Below are 12732 nucleotides of genomic sequence, written 5' to 3' on the forward strand. Positions count from 1 at the left end.
TAAAGGGTCTTCACTGCTCCTCCAGCTCAAGTCACAAAAGTGTCCTAGGAGAACTTCCCTGGCTTAAGACTCTGCACTCCACTACAGGGGGCCCAGCTTCCATCCCTGGTTGGGCAACAAGGTCCCGAATGATGTGTGGTGGGCCCACGCCCTGCAAAAATATATCTTAGGATGGACCAGTAAGGGTTACTGACTGTGCTGCCCTAGCAAGGAATCAGGTGAGGACTGAGTGTCAGAGGCCTCTGCAGGTGTGGTCAGGGTCAGCCCTTCCTGCACAGATGTCTACAGAACTACGCTCCAAGCACGTCTCCAGTGGTCCAGATACCATATAAAAACCATCAGGGTTCCGTCCACATTCCAGACAGTCAGAGGCAGGAAGATACAAGTGAAAGGCCAGGAAGATCCCACATGCCTCAGGGCAGCTAAGCCGTCACATCCCTCGGCCAAGACTCAGTCCTGAGGCTGTCCCTGGCTACAGGGAAGTTGGAGAAACTTAGTTTTTGGCTGGGTAGCTGTGGGAGTGGGGATGGGGGCAGAAAAGCTCAGGAGTTTGCTACCAAGGATGAAGGGAGAGTAGCTGTTGGGCAGTGACTGGCAGCCTCGACCACAAAGTTTCTGTGGAATTGGAATATGATTCAATGGAGGGACTTCTGTGGAAGTAAATGGAGGTGGGGCAGCAAGGAGTTGATGCACGTATTGGCCCAAACACAACAGAAAGGCGTAGAGCGCTGAGGCCGGCTGGTCTGATGAAACGTGCCTGCCCCTGCTGTCTGCGTCCATGTCTGTAGACCCTGTACTCAGACCCCTCTCCTGACCTTCTTTTCCAGGTTGCCCTTTCTGCACATTCTTTAGTCAGAAAGGTCCTCTGTGCATCTGACTTGGAACCCCCGTTTTCTCTTTACCTGTTTTTTGTTATTCGGCTGCCTCGGGTCTTCACTGCATCATGTGGGACCCGTCATCGAGGCACGCAGACTCGTCGCGGTGCGCAGGCTCGGCGGTTGCGCTGCACAGGCTTAGTTGCTCTGAGACATGTGGGATCTTAGTTCTCCAACCAGGGATCAAAGCTATGCTCACTGCACTGGAAAGGATTCTTAACCACTGGACCACCAGGGCACCCCATGGACCATAACCTACCAAGCTCCTCTGTCCATGGGATTTTCCGGGCAAGAATACTGGAGTGGGCTGCCAGTTCCTTCCTCCAGGGGATCTTTTCGACCCAGGGATCGAACCCGGGTCTCCCGCATTGCAGGCAGATGTTGTACCGTCTGAGCCACCAGGGATGCCTTACAGGGGAATCCCTGTTTATGTTCTTCTTCTTCTTGTGGTGAAAGTCACGTAACATGAACATGCCACTTTAACCACATTTAGCTGTCCAGTGCAGAGGCACTAGCCCATTCACACTGTTGTGTAACTCTCGCCATCGTCCACCTCCCGAAGTCTCCACCTTCCTAGACTGAAACTCTGACCCCGTGAAACACTGAGTCCCCGTCGCCCCTCCCCTCCACCCCTCACGGCCCCTGGATCTACCAGGGTCCTTTCTGACTCTGTGAATCTGACTCTTCCAGGTGCCTTGTATAAGTAGACGCAAACAGTCCTTGTCTGCACCTGCTGTATGTTGGAATACACTCTTCAGTTCAGCTCAGTCGCTCAGTCGTGTCCGACTCTTTGTGACCCCATGAATCGCAGCACGCCAGGCCTCCCTGTCCATCACCATCTCCTGGAGTTCACTCAAACTCGTGTCCGTCGAGTCGGTGATGCCATCCAGCCATCTCATCCTCTGCCATCCCCTTCTCCTCCCGCCCTCCATCTTTCCCAGCATCAGGGTCTTCTCAAATGAGTCAGCTCTTCGCATCAGGTGGCCAGAGTATTGGAGTTTCAGCTTCACCATCAGTCCTTCCAGTGAACACCCAGGACTGATCTCCTTTAGGATGGACTGGCTGGATCTCCTTGCAGTCCAACAGTAGGTCCTCGGTAGGCTTCCATCCCGCACACAGCCATCTAACTTACTGTCTCCTCTTCTCGTTTAAGGCTAGCATTTCACACCCCACTCTCCTATCTAGGAACAGAACAGTTGTCCCCCTGCTCCACGTCACCCTTTGCCCTCTTCTCCATCGCATCTGGGGGTACCTCCCACCCCCTCTCCCAGCTCCAGAAGGGCCCCCTTCACTGCGGTCATTTGCCGCACATAGGTACATGGGGAAGGAGAGATGGCTGCTGGGTAATGGTGTGAGATGAAAGGGAATTAACCCAGTGAAACACTCTGCCTGTCAGCCTCAGAGGAAGCCGGTTCCTGAGCAGGTGCCCGCCTGCATAAACGCCTCTCCTGATGGAGACATCAGAGCCCGGGGTCAGGAACAGCACAGCCCCCATGCATGAAGTGCAAGGCAGCTGCTGACAAGTGAGCAGGGGCCGCCGTCATCAGGGCAGCCTTTCTGGAACCGCTGTGCACACCTGTGTCCCTTCTTCCCCAGGGCCGGCGGCCTGTCACCCTTATCGGCTTCAGCCTGGGAGCCAGAGTCATCTACTTCTGTCTGCAGGAGATGGCTCAGGAAAAAGGTAAGGCTGGCTTGTTACAGGTGAAAACCCTTCTGAGTCTGTCCGCCAGGCTGGAGGTTCCACATCGGGGACCCAAGTCTTGTGACTGTGTTCCCAGATCTTAGTTGAAAGCTTAAAATCGTTTGAAAAAGAAAAAATAGTTACTTGGAAAATTGCTTATTTCTTCCATATGTAAATTAGAGTGGATGTGAGATAGTCCTACAATAATGGCCTTGGTTTTCTGATGTGGGTTTTTTTTATTGATTGACTGATTTTGGCCACGCTGGGTCCTCGTTACTGCACGCGGGCTTTCTTTAGTTGCGGCTTCACTGACGGGCGTGGGCTTCACTGTGGCAGCTTCTCTTGTTGCAGAGCACGGGCTCTAGAACGTAGGTAGGCTCAGTGGTTGTGACGACAGGCTTAGGTGCCCCGAGGCACGCGGGATCTTCCCAGAACAGGAATCGAACCCGTGTCCTCTGTGTTGGCAGGCAGATTGTTAACCCCTGGACCGCCTGGGAAATCCTGATGTGGGTTCTAGAGTGGGAGAGGAGGGGTGGGAGGGCTCTGAAGTTGGGGTGTTGGCAGGGCCGGTTCCCTCCGAAGGCTGTGGGGGAGCCTCACCTCTTCCAGCTTCCAGTGCTGGCCTTTCTTCCTGGCTTGCAGATGTGACATTGCACCCACGCCTCATCCTTGTCACCTTCTCTCCTTACGTCTTCTCTTCTCCCCTAAGGACAGTTTCGGCGACTTCAGGGCTTCCCGCTCAAATCCAGGATGACCTCGTCTCAGGTGCAGGCGCGTGTGTGTGCTCAGCCGTGTCTAAGTCGTTGTGCCCCCGTGGACTGTAGCCTGCCAGGCTCCTCTGTCCATGGGATTCTCCAGGCAAGAATACTGGAGCGGGTTGCCCTTTCCTCCTCCAGGGGGTTTTCTTGACCCAGGGATTGAACCCACGTCGCCTGCATCTCCTGCACTGGCAGGTAGATTCTTTACCACTGAGACACCTGGTAGCTATTACCTGTGTGTGATTTAATTACTTCTGCAAAGACAGTTTGTCCAAGTCAGGTCCCGCTCACAGGTTCTGAGCGCGTATCTCGGTGGCGGCAGGGGACACTGTTCCACCCACTACAGACACCTGTGGGAGTGTGGCATGCCGTTCAGTGCTTTCAACGTGGAGGCAGCGGAAAGTCTGGATGCCCCTGCTCCAGCCTCGGGCGGTGAGGCCTCCGGGCCTGAATGCTGGTTTGAGACAGATCTGTCAGCCGGGGCTGCCACCCAGGGGCGGTTACAGGGGGGTGAGGTGCAGAGCTCGGGGCACTTGGGGTGGTCCACTGCCCTGCAGAGCACCAGCAGAGAGGACTCCTTCTCTGGATGGGGCGAGTGGCGGAGGACTGTCAGCGATCTTTACTCTCACTGCATTCAGCTGGTCAGAGCAAGTAACGGTCAAACCACACGAGCAGGACCTGTGTGTTAGCCGCTCCGTCCTGTCTGACTCTGAGACCCCATGGACTGCAGCCCGCCAGGCTCCTCTGTCCGTGGGATTCTCCAGGCAGGAATCCTGGAGTGGCCTGAGCATTCCCTTCTCCTGGGGTTCTTCCCGACCCAGGGACGGAACTTGGGTCTCCCCCATTGCAGGCGGATTCTTTACCCTTTGAGCCACCCGGCAAGCTCAGATCAGCAGGGTGGAGCAGTGCGTTCTATCCACAGTGGAGGGGGAGGGGAGCCAAATGGTGGACTCTGACTCTGGGGTTAGGAGGGCATGGGCTTTGCCAGCCTGAGACCTGGGTCTGGGTCCTGCCTCTGCCCAGCTGGGGAACCTGGCTTGGGTAAGGATGCAGCCTCCCTATGCGTCCATCTCTCCATTTGCAACAGGAGGTTCATGTCACCTCTGGGCAGCAGCAAAGGGCAGAGACCATGGCGGTCAGGCCACCGGCCCAGTGCTGGCTCCTGATCTCTCCTGGCCTTCAGGCTGAGGTGTCTCTGCCAGTGCAGGGGCCATGCACCCACCCCTGCTCTCTATAGTCGCTCCCCCGACCGTGTGAGGTTATCCTCCTCCGTGCCGTCATCATCTTGCTCCTTTCCTGGTCATCCATCCCCCAACCCGTGCAGCAGACCATCCGCCAGGCTCCTCAGTACCTGGATGTACTCAGTACTCCTCAGTACTGAGTACCTCAGTACTTCACAGTTGTTGAGTCGCTCAGTCGTGTCGGACTGTTTGCGCCCCCGTGGACTGCCGCACGCCAGGCTCCCCTGTGCTCTGCTGCTTCCTGGAGTTTGCTCAAATCCATGTCCATTGAGCCTGTGATGCTACCCAACCATCTCATCCTCTGCCGCCCTCTTCTCCTCCTGCCCTTGATCTTTCCCAGCATCAGAGTCTTGCCAGTGAGTCGACTCTTTGCATCAGGTGGTCAAAGAACAAGGCCACCTGGATGACGTGGTGGTATTAACAGGTGGTCGTATTAACAGGACCGATTCTCAATTCAGAGGAGAAAGGCATACCTTTGGCTCTAGTGAGCATAAATTACCTGTTAGCTTCAGAACATTAATACAAGCCAACTCTTCGATTCCCCTGCTGAACAAATTGGATTCATTTCCATTGACCGTTTGGCCAAGGCCATCAGCAGTGAGATCAACCGTCAGCTGCCTCTGGCAAGTGAGGCTGGAGACCGGGGGAGGAAGATGTCCTGCCTCTCTGCCTTCGCAGGGCTGGTTCCCAGAGCAGCTTCCTTCCGGCCTCTTTCTGGTCACTGCTTCCTCCCCGGGACCTTCACTGCTGACCGATAGGAACTGGGGCTTTGGTATCAGGCAGACCTGGATCTGGGTCCCAGGTTTGTCATTGATGAGCTGTGGGACCTCGGGAAAACCACTTAACCTCTCTGAGCCTCAGCTTCCTCATCTGATTTGGGATTTGGTACACTCGTCTTGGAGAGATTAAAATGAGACTGTGAATGTGAAAGTACCTTCCACAGGTTCAGTCCAGTTCAGTCACTCAGTCGTGTCTGACTCTGCAACCCCATGGACTGCAGCACGCCAGGCTTCCCTGTCCATCACCAACTCCTGGAGTTTACTCAAAACTCATGTGCATCAAGTCAGTGATGCCATCAAGCCATCTCTTCCTCTGTCATCCCCTTCTCCTCCCCACTTCAGTCTTTCCCACCATCATGGTCTTTTCAAATGAGTCAGTTCTTCTCATCAGGTGGCCAAAGTATAGGAGTTTCAGCTTCAGCATCAGTTTTTCCAGTGAATATTCAGGATTGATTTCCTTTAGGATGGACTGGTTGGATCTCCTTGCTGTCCAAGGGACTCTCAAGAGTCTTCTCCAACACCACAGTTCAAAAGCATCAATTCTTCGGTGCTCAGCTTTCTTTATGGTCCAACTCTCACATCCATACATGACCACTGGAAAAACCAGAGCCTTGACTAGATGGACCTTTGTTGTCCGCAGTTTAGTTTCCATTAGTAAACACCTGTTCCTCTAAACTCTAACATGAGGGCCTGCTACACACGGGGAACTATGGTGAGTGTTAAGTAGGTAGAAAGTGAAAGTGAAAGTCGCTTAGTCATGTCTGACTCTTTGTAACCCCATGGACCCCCCTGTATAGTCCATGGAATTCTCCAGGCCAGAATACTGGAGTGGTAGCCTTTCCCTTCTCCAGGGGCTCTTCCCAACCCAGGGATGGAACCCAGGTCTCCCACATTGCAGGCAGGTTCTTTACCAGCTGAGCCACCAGGAAAGCCCACAGTGCTTGTCATTTTACGTCTACTTTCTGGCATACATATTAGATCCCAAACTCCAGGTGGATAAGGTCTGCCTGTACCCACCATCTCCCAGGCATCCAGCACGTTTGAGAGCTCAGGGAAGGGTGGGGAACTTGACTTTGAGCAAGGGAATCAAGGGTGGACTGACGTACTCAAGAGCCAGGTGCAGACTCCCCCTGCGCCAGGGTCTCAGTCTCCCTGCAGCACCTGGAGGAAAACTGGATGAGGCCGCACAGAGGAGCCACTCAGGTCCTAAGAGCCAGAGCCAGGATCTGACCCCAGGGCGCCAGGCTTCAGGGCCCTCAGTCCCAAAACTGCTGTACTTTGCCGAGGAGAGTATGGGTGGGAGTCCTCCAGAGGCCTGGGCCGGCAGGACAAAGGAAGGGCTCTCGGGGTGCCTGGAAACATTGAGTCTGGTGTTCTTGCAACCTGTGAGAGGGGCACTGAGCTGGAAGGCGGGTCATGGTTAGATCAGGAGCCCCGCACAGGCTGAGGCGTTGGAACTGGTGCTTCGACGCTCGGCCTGTGAACTGTGGGGCGAATGAAGAGCTGAGCAGGTCCTGCAGAGGGAGGCACTGGGGGCAGGGCTGGGGGTCAGCCCCAGACAGCCCGCGGTTCACACCCACACACACCCATGGACACATTCCCATATACTCACACACATTAACACACACACACAGAGCAGCAACTCAGCCAGCCCCAAGGACCTCTGCCGCCCTCATTGTTCTCTGTGTCCAGGGCGGATTTTAAACATAGAAGGAACTAGGATGGGAAACTTCCCAAATAACAAGAGCTTGATCGAATCTGAATAGAAGCCCTGTGCTCAAAAGCGCAGCTGGTTTTGTCCCCACCCGATCACCTCCTAAAGGAAAAACTTGAAGCCAGAACGCTTTGAACGAGAATCGTCTCCATCAGCCTGGTGGTTTCCCCTCTAGTAACATCCCATCCCACCGTGTCTGGACAGGTGAGAGAGCACCCCAGTCACCCTTTGCCTCGCCCTTGGTTAAGAGCTCTCCACAAAGGGGTCTGCCCGTGGTGGCCGAGGCTTATTCCAGGCGTGGGCTGCGCTCCTGTGGTGGGAAGTGGGACACACTGGCAGGGTAGGGCGGGGCAGGGGCAAGCCATGCCCTTTGACCCTGTCCGCCCTGCCAGCCCCCTCAGCACCTCCAGGTAGACGGTGAGCCCCTGATACCAGGCCTCAGAGTCCTGTATTTCCCCCTTTCTCTCTGCCTTTCCAAAGAGCAAGAAGGGAACTCCTGATGGTTCATAGAAATAGGGAGTCAGAAATGATACACGCCTGCCTGCAGAGCGGAGCAGAGGGTCCTGAACCCAGAGCCGGTTGCTGCTGCGCAGCCTCCTTGGGGGCCTGGCCCCAAGGCCAATGGGGCCGCGGAGCCACGTGAATGAAATGTGGACGCACACTCACAAAAATGGGCTTGCGCGCCTGCGTGTTGACCGGGGCCCTCGTCTTCCTGTGTCCTCTTTCCCCCTTGCTTCCCACATTCTCTCCCCAGCCATCCAGTGAGCCTCTGGTCTGCAGGACTTTACCGCTTACCACCCAGTCCCGGGTTCCATCCCTGAGTCGGGAAGATCCCCTGGAGAAGGGAAAAGGCTGCCCACTCCAGTATTCTTGCCTGGAGAATTCCATGGACTGCACAGTCCATGGGGTCGCAGGGTTGGACACGACTGAGCGCCCTTCACTTTTCACCCAGTCCCCACCCATCAAAGATGAGAGGCGAACAGAGCCAGAAGGACCACACAGATGCAGGCCTCTGTGCTCAGCTGGGGACGGGGCCACCAAGAGACCCGGCTCTGCTGCTGCAGATATGCAGGCTCTGGAGTCTGGGCATCCCCTTTGAATCCTACTCCCACTACGAGGCAAGCCTCACCTTTTTGAACTCCAGGGGACTCAGGCAACACCCTGAGTAATAATAGTATTGTCGTCAAGGCTGTAAGGGTTACATGCAGGAGTGCACACAGATGCTGGTGTGTGAGAGCCTGGGGATTCCTACTGAGCATTTATTTTATGCTAAGATCTGTCTTAAGCTGTATAAGAGGGAGCTGGCTTGAAATTCTCTCGAGGTCCCCTGGTTAGGGCTGTACGCTTTCACTGCCGAGGACTCAGGTTCAAGGCCCGGTCAGAAACGAAGAGCCCACAGGCTGCACAGTGAGGCCAAAAAACAAAAAAAGGCGAGGGGGGACTCATTAGAACACCACACACACGTAGGTGACCTTAACCGTGGCCCGAGTTGAGAAAAATCGGCCTCCCATCAGAGTGGGGGCCCCCAGGTTCTGTTTCTCTCTGTTCCTGCATTTGCCTTTCCCCCCAACCCCGTCTTTCTTGACAACCCCTCCCAAGCACTGGCCTGGGTTACTGGTGGGGCAGCTTCAAGTCCGCAGCTGACTGTGGTCATGAATGAATTATTCACCCTTTTCCTGGAGCTGCTGTTTCACATCTAATTCATTCCAGCTCAGCTGTCTGGTTTCAGGCAGTCCTGCTCGTTTAACACCCAATTAATCTTTACACAGAGAAGACCTTCTCCTAATTGCAGGAAAGCTGTCATTATCTTAGTTGGGGGAAATGTAAAAAGGGAATTACTCTAATGCAATTGAATGTACTAATTGTTTTCTGGATTCCCTTGAGACCAAGTAATGAGATGTAGCAATAAATCCTAGAGTCACCCAGAGCACAGCATCCTTCAGCCAGCCTCCCCCGGCCCTCTGCTCTCACCCAGCCACAGCCCATCCTTTCTCCCCCTCCCCCAAGAAAAGCTGCCTATGGCGTTAACCATCTCACAGCTTCATTTCCTTCCTGAGTGACATTGCAGACAGCAGGGGGTTACTGCTTAGGGGATATGCAGCCATCCCCAAGGTATCCCTCACCTGGTCCTGCTCCTCCCTCAAGCTCAGTGTGGGCAGCTTCCTTCCAAATAGGTGTCTGGACCACGAACCCCTTGAGGGCAGGAATTGTGTGTGAGCAGCCCCTGTGCCTCCTGTATCTGGGATGAAACCAACAGAGTGCACGCTCTGTAAGTGAAGTGTCTAACGTAAGCATTCACATTGTATCAGTCAGGACAGGTGAGGTTATGCCGCAGGGACAAACACGCCCCACATCCTTAGAGATGGAACACAGCAGAGGCTCATTTCTCACTTGTGCTTCCCGTGCACTGTGGGTAGGCCGGGGCTCTGATCTTTGTAGTCACTCAGCCATCCAGGCCAGTGGAAGCTCCCTCAGGAGGAGGTTGAGATTGTGGTGAATTACACACTAGCTCTTCGGTTTCACCTGGAACTAACACGTGACTTTCACTCATGTTTCGTCAGCTAGAGCAAGGCAAATCGACATCCAGGAAAGGCCAGTGAGTATTCCCACCATGGGCTCCAGCTGGAAGACCTTACTTGGATTCTGGCCTCTAATGAATTCTTAGTTGAAACATTAGTTTCTTTATCTACAAAATAGGGACTTTCCTTTCTTCCCCTACCCTGCTTCATAGCTTGCAGGATAGAAGAACCCCCTGATGGGAAGCCAGAGTGTGGCAGGTCCTAAGGATGCTGGGATGAGAGCGCCAGAGGTTGATGGTACCCAGGAGCTCTGGCCATGGGTACTCACACAGACAGAGGCAGGGATGATCCCCAGAAGGTTACCCACCAGAGGACCAGAGATGAGGCCGGTATAGAGCTGGGTCCAGTCCGGCAGGGGGCAGGCTCCAGGCAGACAAAACTCTGAGCTGTGCTGATGGTGACTGGCTCCAGCCCAGGGCCCAGGGAATCAGACATGACCTGATAAAAATGCCTTGGAGACGTAGTGCGTGTGTGCTCAGCCGCGAAGTCGTGTTCAATTCCTAGCGACGCCGTGGGCGGTAGCCCACCAGGCTCCTCTGTCCATGGGATTTCCCAGGCAGGAAAACTAGAGTGGGTTGCCATTTCCTTCTCCAGGAGGTCTTCCTGATTCAGGGATTGCACCTGAGTCTCCTGCGATCCCTGCATTGGCAGGCAGGCTCTTCACCACTGAGCCACCTGGGAAGCCTGACGACGTAGCGAGTGAGTGAGTGAAAGCCGCTCAGTCGTGTCTGACTCTTTGCAACCCCCTGAACTGTCCAGTCCTTGGAATTCTCCAGGCCAGAAGACTGGAGTGGGTAGCCATTCCCTTCTCTAAGGGATCTTCCCAATGCAGGGATCAAACCCAGGCCCCCAGTTGCAGGCGGATTCTTCGCCACTGGGCCACCAGGGAGTCCCTGCTCTCAGCTTCGGTGTCCGTCACCACAGACGGGACGGATGTCTGTGCCGATGCTTGATGGTGTCCGTTAACCCGGATCCTTGCGGCCTCCTCGTGGGCAGGCATCTGACTCACCATATTCTATAGGGAGGTGGCAGAGCTGAGGCTGCCCCCAGTGCCAGGCCCTGGCCCTCAGTCCGGGTCCCGCTCCCGCGGCCGTGCCCTGCTTCCTCCCTCCCCCTTTACTCTGCGCTCAGGGCTCCGGGTCAGGCCCTGTCTGTGTTGCTCACCTCTGTATCACCAGCTCCTGGCACAGGACTTGGCACATACGAGGCACCCGGTACCTGTCAGTGGTTGATTACCTGTCAGTTGATGAGGGACATGCAATCCATGTTTCGCGTTCTCCATGAGTGCCACCTGCAGGAACGGTGCCAAGGCCTTTGGGTGGTGAAAGGCTGGAGCTACATGAGCACGTGGACCCCACCAGCCCCAAGACCTCGGCCAGTGGGTCACCCAAGGCCCCTAGTGACCCAGGTCGCTCCACTCCTGGACCTCCCGGCAGGTGTGGCCAGTCAGCACATGCTCGGCGTGCGCAGGATCTGCCCGCTCAGATCCAGGACAGAACGTACGTCTGCCGAACTTTGGGCAGGAGAGGAACGTAGCCAGAATTCCCAGGTGAATGGTCCATCTGCCCGCCGACAAGAGGAATTTGCTTTGGAAGTGACTGATCCTCTGACCAAGGGCATTTCTGGCCCCAGCAGGTGGCCGGGGGGTGGAGTGCAGGGCCTGATGCCAAGAAGGGCCACCATCCAAGCACAAGAGACCCTGGGCCCCAGATCCAGTGGATTGCTCCTATGCATTCACTTTCAAAGGCCTCAAAAAAGTGGAAAGAGAGCTCAATTCAGACTGACTCATGGAAGTGGAGCCAGGAAGGGGCCACGTGAACCGAGAAATCAGTTCTGCCTCAGCTGTCTGTGCACTGATGCGTCTCTTCATTCTCAAAAGATGTGAAGGGAGTTCATTAGTGACCCTGCACGTTGTCTCTGGGCGGCGGCCCTCTCCACACTGTTGGCAAGACGTCCCGGGATATGCTGGCTCGCCTGTTTGTATTTTCACTCAGCCAATAAGAGCCCGCAAGGCCTGCCGCACTCTGGGCACCTGGGCCCATCCGTGGCGTCAGCCCTGGCACCCCCTTCCATCCTGCATCTGTAAGTCGGCCCCATCCAACTGCTTCTCCTGGAGACTTCAAGATACGTGAAACCTGCTCATCACTGTCCCAGTGCCCTGCACCCTAAGCCAGGCTGAGGAGTTAAATGGGACACAGGGGCCTCCTGGGCTTGCTCGGGGCTTAACCACAAGCGTCTAGTGAGCAAGCTCTGTACCCAAGGTCTCCCTGGTGGCTCAGACAGTTAAGAATCTGCTTGCAGTGCAGAGACCCGGCTTTGATCCCTGGGTCAGGAAGATCCCCTGGAGAAGGGAAAGGCTACCCACTCCGGTATTCTGGCCTGGAGAATCCCCTGGACAGAGGAGCCTGGCGGGTGACAGTCCATGGGGTCACAGAGTCAGAAATGGCCGAGCAGCTTTGATTCAGCCTGTACCCAGCACCCGTACTAAGTGCTATGCGTGTTTTCTCTCCTTTATTTATTTAACTTTTTCTTTTTTTGATGTGGACCATTTTTAAAGTCTTTACTGAATTGGTTACGATATCGCTTCTGTGTTGTGTTTTGGATTTTTGGCCAGGAGGATTGTGGAATCTTAGCTCCCTGACCAGATGTAGACCCCACAGCCCCTACATTGGAAGGCAACGTCTGAACCACTGGGCTGCCAGAGAAGTCCCGTGAGCTTTCCCTTAATGTGCAAACGAACCTAAGATGTGGGCAGAGATCCCCCTCTTGCCAGTGAAGAGGCTGGAGGCAGGGGCTACATCCACTTCACTCTTGAAATGGGGGACTTGCCCCAGGGAAGAGGCATGCTAGCGTGCACCTGGAGGGCCGGGACCCAGTCTGACGGCTCAGCCTCTTGGGGCGGTGGGTGTGACCACACAGTGCTTGTTGTTACTGTTCAGCCACTCAGTCATGTCCGACTCTCTGTGACCCCGTGGACCGCAGCATACCAGGCCTCCCTGTCCTTCACTAACTCCCGGAGCTTGCCCAAACTCATGTCCATGGAGTCGGTGATACCATCCAACCATCTCCTCTGTCACCCCTGTCTCCTCCTGCCTTCAATCTTTC

The 12732-nt window shown here is 55.2% G+C and overlaps 1 protein-coding gene across 4 annotated transcripts in view; it reads left to right on the forward strand.

The window, feature by feature from the left end:
• TMCO4 (transmembrane and coiled-coil domains 4) overlaps nucleotides 1–12732 on the forward strand; it is a 106230-nt gene that overhangs the window by 57976 nt on the left and 35522 nt on the right. For all 4 annotated transcript variants that reach the window (XM_052661022.1, XM_052661047.1, XM_052661038.1 and 1 more), the window contains one exon: nucleotides 2472–2556. In XM_052661022.1, coding sequence (XP_052516982.1) covers nucleotides 2472–2556 — 85 coding nt within the window. The remainder of the gene's footprint in view (nucleotides 1–2471; nucleotides 2557–12732) is intronic.

The sequence above is a fragment of the Budorcas taxicolor genome, chromosome 2 (assembly GCF_023091745.1).
Source record: "Budorcas taxicolor isolate Tak-1 chromosome 2, Takin1.1, whole genome shotgun sequence".
Classification (NCBI taxonomy): Eukaryota; Metazoa; Chordata; class Mammalia; order Artiodactyla; family Bovidae; genus Budorcas; species Budorcas taxicolor.